This window comes from Poecilia latipinna, unplaced genomic scaffold (assembly GCF_001443285.1).
Source record: "Poecilia latipinna isolate Pla-1442-1.1 unplaced genomic scaffold, P_latipinna-1.0 Scaffold1538, whole genome shotgun sequence".
In the NCBI taxonomy this organism is placed as follows: domain Eukaryota; kingdom Metazoa; phylum Chordata; class Actinopteri; order Cyprinodontiformes; family Poeciliidae; genus Poecilia; species Poecilia latipinna.
Window position 1 is genome coordinate 110,115 of NW_015114154.1, and position 8,295 is coordinate 118,409.

At 37.6% G+C, this 8,295-nt stretch overlaps 1 protein-coding gene across 1 annotated transcript in view; it reads right to left on the reverse strand.

The window, feature by feature from the left end:
- The window catches only part of LOC106963472 (arf-GAP with GTPase, ANK repeat and PH domain-containing protein 3-like), a 99,696-nt gene that overhangs the window by 72,357 nt on the left and 19,044 nt on the right, over positions 1-8,295 (reverse strand). Inside the window, exons 3-5 of the mRNA XM_015058402.1 lie at positions 6,918-7,005; positions 3,475-3,560; positions 49-190 (exon numbers count right to left, since the gene is read on the reverse strand). Of these exons, the coding sequence (XP_014913888.1) occupies positions 49-190; positions 3,475-3,560; positions 6,918-7,005 (316 nt within the window). The remainder of the gene's footprint in view (positions 1-48; positions 191-3,474; positions 3,561-6,917; positions 7,006-8,295) is intronic.

The window sequence follows — 8,295 nt, forward strand, 5'->3', positions numbered from 1 at the left end:
ATGTTATGTAAAATATGTGTGTATTCACGATAGATATACAACAAACACCTTGTGTTCCAACGAGGACCATTGGCACCTCCGCTGTGTTTCTGTAGCTGGATAGGCGCAAGAAGTAATTGTAGACTGTCTGGAAGCTGATCTCATCCTCCAGGCTAAAGACAAAAACCACTGCATCCACCCAGGCAGCAAACTGAGGACAAGGCAGAGACCAAGCACTGTATGTGTTATGAGCCACCTATCAAAGGTTTTCACATTATCAGCAGAAAATTTACATATGGAAACAAGTGTGTTTTAATGCAACTGTGGTTTCTTGTAGTTGCGACACGATCAAAAAATCTTAAATTTCTGGTGCGGTAAAAAGACTGAGAACTGACTTATTCAAAGATTAAAAAACATGATGCAAGTTTCTAAAAAAATAGATTTTTTTAGACGATTTTTCTGTGTTTGCTTTTTACTCTGTGAGATTATCAAATCATTAAAAGGCAACCATAAACATAACCTTTGTGACAACACAAGGTAGGCAAAAAGATCTCACAAAGCAACGCGTCGTGTGTTGATCTAAAGAAACTCAAAAACAGTCGAGAAACTAAGTCACTGACGCATATCAATCTGGAAATAGTTACAAAGCCATTTCTCCCGCTTTTCGAGTCTAGTTAACCACAGAGAGAGCATCCATAAATGGAGACAACATGAAACAGTGGAAAATATTTCCAGGACTAGCCGGCCTACCAAAATTACTCTAACAGTGTAATAACCATCTGACCATAAAAACCAGAAAAAACATCTAAAGCACTGAGGGCCTCACTTGTCGCAATTAGCTAGTTTTTGTGATTCAACATTAAGAAAGAAACTGGGGGACAAAAAGTCATCCATAAGAGAGTTCCACACAAAAAAATAAACCCTACAAAGAACATACTAATTCAGTTTTGTAAAGGTCTACTCAAAGTTCATACCTAAATCCTTGAAAACCCTGTAAAAGAGCCCAAATTAAAACAAAGAGTGAGCCTCCATAGCACTGTAAAAAAAAAAAAAAAAAAAAAACCTGTACGGCAAACGGCTGATGGCAGCTGTCGTCACCAAGGAGCGGTACGCCCACGTATTAGATTTAAGAGACAGATGCTTTTTTTCACATAGGGTTAGGTTGATTTGGACAGTTTACCTTAATAAATGAACTCATGAACTGTATTTTGTACTTATGTACTTATTCGTGTTATCTTTAAAATTTGTTAAATGATCCAAAACACGAAGGTGTGCCAGTAAGCCGACACAAAGAAAACTGGCATGAGCCAATTGCCTGTTCCCAACACTGGCAGTTTGAATGCTACATTTTATCTTGCTAGTGCAGTTCATAAACTCCAACAGAAGGGGGTAGTATTGTAACAAACTTTAATAAATTCAATGGCACAGTGATTATAAGCCACTACTACAAAAGCTGCATGGTTTTTATATCCCCACTGTACATAATGTAACAAAATGTTATATTTATTCATATTGTCTGCATAGTTTATGACTGCATAGTAAAGAAATCCTCCTGTAAAGATAAGAATAAACTACTCATCTACAAACATCATTACTGTTTCCAATATTATTAAGCAGAGCATGAGAAACAGTAACAATCCAATAACACAACCTCTCCATGAATGTACTTCATTTAGCCTTCACATTTGCAAGGATTTCTCCAGTGGCATCAAGCCTTTGAGTCACAACTCAGAGTGGGAACATGACGGAGGCCTTTTATTATACCACTAATTACACAGGCAGCTAAAAACTGAGCCAAACTCATATCTATTCCTTTATCTTACGATGCAGTGCACAGGAAGAAATCGGAGCGATTTTCTGATTAGGTCTCAACTGCTGCTTAAAACCAGAAATAAAACAGTTTATGGCGTTTTCCAGATTGGAGGATTGACACAGTGGGTATGTATGACTCAACTAAGTTTGATGTTGACATGTGAATTTTTTTTTGTGATTTCATAGCAAATCATTTGAAAATTCTTGTTCACTGCAGCCTCAGAAAATCTAAAGAAACCATTTGTAAAGGCACATGTGACATATTTCCAACATAGCGGTTTATTACATAGCACAAAGGGAAAATACTACAGTATGTAAAAAGAAGAAGAAGAAAAAAACACAACTCACCTTAAAACATCAACTATTACATTTATATGTAATAGTTGATGTCAATACTTCACAAGCAGATGACAAGAACAAATGCTGTTTTTTTTATTTGCTCCTGTAATGCTTGTCACTACCAACGTAAATCTTAGCTCGTTCAGCCACCTTAAACCCAGCATCTGGTCTGTTAATCCACCTTCTACCTATAACTACTCTTCCTCCTGCCTTGTAAACTCTTTCTGCTGCCGCTCTGTCACAAATCACTCCAACCTGCGTGCGCTCGCTTTCTTGCTTCACCTTCAGAGACGCCTCATCTTTCCATCTCAAGTACCAAAAACTCATCCCACATCTCCATCTCTTTTTTGAGTATTCCTGTCTTTCTTGTAACTACATTCATTGAAGAACTTGTACTGTGTACTTTCTCCTACTAAGGTCCATTCCTCTATTCAGATGTCATTTGTTTCCTTTTTGCTTTAGTACGACTCATCCACCATCATCTTGCATCATGTCGCAACAATTCAGTTTAGGTTTTCCTCAATAATACAGTTTGGGCAGGAAGAAATATTCAAGATAGACGTCTTTTGTGCAATTGTGGTTCAGTCATTCACAAGAAAACAAGACTGATCTCTCCCCGACTGTAAAACATCGTCAGGGTTCCTAATGTCTGGTGGGATAATATTAATACAGATAATGGACCATTGTTATGAACACAGGACTTCTAGTCATGACACTATCCTAATAAGGTTTTCTAAAAAGAATTGATATTTCCCCCCACTAGTTTTATAGTCATTCCACTTACATTCAAATTCAATTCAAATTCAAAAAAAGTACCTCATTGATTCCAAAGGGAAGTTAATTAAATTAGTGTCCGCAGTTTCATAAATAAGATTAAAATCTTTTCTGATGGAACTTTGAAACAACATGATAGAAATGGCTAAAAACACCACTGTGGATCATTAAAATCGTAAATAACAGTTCGATTTCGAAGTAGGTGCCATCACAATGGATACGCAATGTGAAGTCAAACATTATTACATTAATTTGAAACAGTTGAGCTATATCACTACCTTTTTTTTTTTTTTTTCAATGACGTGAATAACTTTTTGATATGCATACATCTAGGAAGGCTGAAGCTGTTCCTTGGAACAAAAATGATTTGCATGTGGCTGCTTGGTGTATTTTATCTTTCTCTACAGCAACCTCAGGGTGTTGCCGCTCTGCTCCAAAATATCCTTTAGAGGATATATCATGGACTGTCTCAAACAGTTTGTGTCTGCATGACAGCTCTCAGACTGCCTCTGTTCAGAAAGCGTTGCAGCTTTAGAGCAGTGCGATATTTTCAAGGATCAGCTCCTCTACCTGCAGCTCTGGAGGCCCTCCTTCATCTCTGATGAGAAGCAGGTAGCTCTGTCCGTCCACCACAATTTCTTTCTTGAAGCGTCCACCTGGAGGAAGAAGTATTACTGAGATTATGTTTGAAATGAATAATAACCAGGCACTTACAAAAAGAAAACAGTGCAGCTGATGTCTTGCACACGATAACTAGACGTATTATAAAACAGTCTTTTTTATAGTGCTTTTAGAAATGAACATTTATTGAAAAACCTAAAGGAAACATAGAGAGAAAGACAAACAATCACAAATTCGATATTGAAACACAGTTTGATGTGATTCATGAAGGTGTGCTGCCCTTTCCTGCTTTAAACCCTCAGCATACTGTGTTGTCTGGATCATATGCCGACAGGAAACCAGGTCCCTCTGGAGCCAATTATGTGGGGGAGAAATTGCCATTAAGCATGTCTAATGCATAGCTGCTGCAGAAGCCGGCTCTTTGCCACTATTACTGCACCGCTACAAGTCAGAGAAAGGCCAAACTTTCACTTCAAAAGCCTCATCAGACTGCTTATTCTGTCTGCACAGCTTCACTGGATGAGCCAGAATTTAATCAAGAAACTTTCTGCTCTGCAATGAAACCTCAGAAATGAAATATTTTGAGATAAAAGCCATACTGAAACATGCATTACACTGAACTGGTGCTCATGTCAGACAATGTCCAGTATTGTAGAGTAGATACAACATTTGAGTAGGTCTCCTCCTCCTTCCCCTCACCCCCAATTCTTTTTCTGATATGAATATGTTTTTCCTTGCCACTAGCAAACCCGGTTGAAGATAAAGAAGAGACCAATGGGAGATGCACGAAGAAAATTAGATTTTGCATATCATTTGACTGGTTCAAGATCCTGCGGAGATTAAAAACATTCAAATGAGAAAGTTGGCCGACTAGAGATGTCCCAAGGTGTGAAAACGGTGCCTTATGAATACCAAAAACACACAGAAAAAAAAAAAAAAAAAAGCGCTGAGAGCAATTTGACAGGTTTGAATAATGCAAAGCTCTTATAATAGTCATGACAAAACTCCATAAAAACATGATGCAGAAGACAGCAGAAACACACACATTTTATCTTTAAAACAATCTGCGGACAGTGTTGGGGGGTGGGTGAGGGATCGTTCCATTCAACCAACTTATTAAGAACTGAAAGGTCACAGTGGGAAAGGGCCATAAAATAGCCAGGGGCTATAATTTTACAAAAGGTGGACAGTATTTCCTGTTTGAGCAAGCAATAGATATCCACTTGAGTCTCACTTCCATCCTGTTAAGTCCACTTTAGCCTGCCGGGCAAACGGAGGATTCTCCCAGCCACTTGCAACGACTCTCAAGACGTGCCTGGATGCTGGTTGTGTAATAAAGGGAGAGAGATTGATGGCATCGCAGCAAGCTTTTCCCCCCTTCTTGTTCTTTATTTATTTTCCTGAAGTCGCACAGCTTCGAAGCTGTTCTCACAAAGGAACTCACAGACGATTGATATGCATGTTTGAGTCCTGTTTGAAGAAAAAAGGCAGATTTCATTACAAAGTGGGACGCGGAGAGCCGAAGACTTGGTGCAGCGCAGAATTTTTATGGACTTTGGCAGCATTTATCTGCATACGCCAGATAAGATTATGGGAATCTCGGAAACGAGTTATGTGATGAAAACATATGGCTCCAGTGAAAAGAGGGAGGCAATTTGGATGTGAACCGTCTCGTTGCATAATCATCCGGAATTATTCCCTATTTAGAGACGAACGAATAAATGGCATCCAAAGGAAAAAAAAAGAGCCTCAGTACCCCTTAATTCTTTCTGTGGTCACGAAAAGTAAATCCGAGGGCACAAATTTGCATTTGACTACGGCAATCATATTAAAACAGGTAACTACTGAGAGAAAGAGCCCTGTTAGTGAGCGTGGTTAACACGCAGCAAGCATACTCTGCTTTACACAGAGACTCAGACCTTGACACTCAGCCACAATCCGACGGAGTGCCATCCGGTGTTGCCATGGCAACACACCCCGGTACCTTTTTTCAGATATCATAGCAAAAGCCCTGGAACAAAACAGCGAAGAAACGGCTACAGCGAAGCCTCTTCCTCTTCGTCTGTGATGCTTTTTCAACGTGAATACTATGAACTGGAGAAAAGCCAGCACAAAGAGCACATGTGAGGCTGATATGTTGTATCAGTAAGATTTTAAAAATAAATAAATAAAAAATAAGAAGAAAGACACCAAGACAGGAACTGACATTTTTCCCTGATTACAGCAACAACCCTCGCCCTGTTTTTTGCAGCATTTCCGCCATTGATTTCTCAAGGACTAATTAAGTTATGCATTTTTCCCCCCTTTCTTTTCTCCCTTGGTGCAGAGAAATGCCAGAAACTAATTATGTGCTTCAAGTTTCATCCACACTATAATTACACTAAGATAAAACACTGCAAAAAAAAAAAAAAAAAAAAAAAACCCTCTTAAAGATCATAAGTTAACTCTGGGTGTGCCAGCATCTTCGTGGATTTTTGAAGGATGGACCTTGCAGAGCAGCAGTGGGTATTCTGGTCATTATTTGTCCTTGTAGAGAGACTTTAGCTAATCTGGTTGACAGTTTATTATCACAATGAAAATGATCATTAAAAGGCTAAATAAGACAATAAAAAATTCATTTGACCTTCCCTATTTTAACAAGAAATGGAAATGAGCTTTGCCTTTATCTCTTCAGTTGGAAAAATAATAATAAAAAAAACCCACGGCATTTTCTAATTTAACCTCAACAACACCCAAACATTCTTGCAGAAAGTAAACAGCAAACAGAAGAACCCAACTCGATGTAAATTACATAATTTACTCCCAGTGTGGTTATCCTTTCATATAGAGTGATACCGAGTATCAGTATTGTTTGTTTTATTCCTCTGGGGGGGAAAAAAAGGACACAAAATGTTCCTGCGAACACCCATTTCAGTAGAGTTTAATCTCAGAATGCTATGGGATTAATAACAAGGGCTCTGCGTACTAATAAAGTGCCAAGTATATCACATTACAGCTATAAAAGAACACACAAAGCTGAAAAAGTTGCACATTTCATTATATTTTCTGCAAAATATAAACCACATGTGAGATGAGCTTGAGAGAGAGCTAAACTTACAGCAGATAACATAAAGGCTTGCCAAAGCACAGCAAAGTGGCCAGTTATTTTTCTGAATTTGATATTTTGTAAATATCAATGATTAGAATCTATTCTACTATAGGAAATAAACACGGGGAGTGCTTTTTTATTACTGCTAAATGCTCTATCTATGCTCATTAATAATGTATGGCACAGAAAAATTCTGACCAGTGCATCCATAGTGGTGCTCTTAAGTTTATAACTGCCTTAATGTTTAATAAATATAATCCAAAGCGCGACAGTATTTTGCTAGCCATCTCCAGAAGACTCTTACCTTCAGGAGACTCCTCCTGCACATATGTGCCTGTCAAGTATCGGTGCACCAGGGCAGACTTCCCACTGGACAGATTCCCAACAATGCCCTGAAAGGACAAAAGCAAAAACACCATGATCATTATCAACGTGGCACATTACAAGAAGAGAAAATAACACTAGCCAATAGAAAATAAATTCAGCAAATCTTAATTTGACTACTAAAGCTGTTAACATTTCTCTAAAATGCATAGGTTTCAGCTGAACTGACGGGCAAAAGATTCTTTTTTTTTTTTTTTTAGATTTTCACTAAAAGCTGTGGCATTCAAAAACATGATTTTTGTTGACAGCGGCTTCACCACGACGTTGCATCTGATGAATAAACATTGTGACATTCTGGATTTAACAAATACAATTATAGGGTGGTGCATGTTGGAGAGGCACATTTTCTCTTTACACTCAGTGTAAAGACAAATAGTATTAAAAAGAAAAAAAAAACCTGAAAAAGTTGTACATTTTATTTGATATTTTTTACAATAAAATAAATGTTAGTGATAAAAAAAAACTAATACAAAATATCTTAGCTGTGTACTGTGAGAAAAATTCCTTTGCATAAAATGTGTTGCAGTTCTTATGCCATTGTAACAATGAAACATATTGCAGCAACTAATTTGTATGCAATATAAGCCGAGTGTTTAATCTTCTCCCTAATGACGAAATACCAACATGATTTGTCACCTCTAGCTGCACAATATATTGAATCACATCACCTCATTTCCACTGCAATATCAAAGTATATCATTCTGCAATCACAGAACAGCTAGAATTAAATATTCAGCAGTCTCTAGTATGTCAGGTCCTATGCATTAAATGTGTTGCTTGCAAGTTATGTATTTGGTCACTTTGATACATTTTCACACATGTTCATATGTTGTAGAACTTGGTCAATCAAGATCATGACATTCATGGTATTTGTTGGAGACAATACAGTTATAGGGAAAAAAAAACAAACAAAAAGGAAAACATATAAATCAAAATTTCTGCAAAATTTAACAATCACATCTGTGCAATTTTAAGTTTGGTTGGCACTGACCAATGATCTTTTAGTAGGAAACTCAAGAAATCCGATATTCAGTTCGCATCATAGTAAGCGCCATCACGTCCAACTGACAACACTTTTTGGGGTAGACAGTAAGACTGAGAAGAAGTCTCAGAGTTAGCTGTTTTCTATCAATGAGATGTTTAAATGCACCTAAGGATATGCAGAGAGATTTCTCAAGATATTCAAATAGGCAGAAAATAAAGTGCAAATTTTCTGCAAAATATAAACCACATGTGAGATGAGCTTGAGAGAGAGCTAAACTTACAGCAGATAACATAAAGGCTTGCCAAAGCACAGC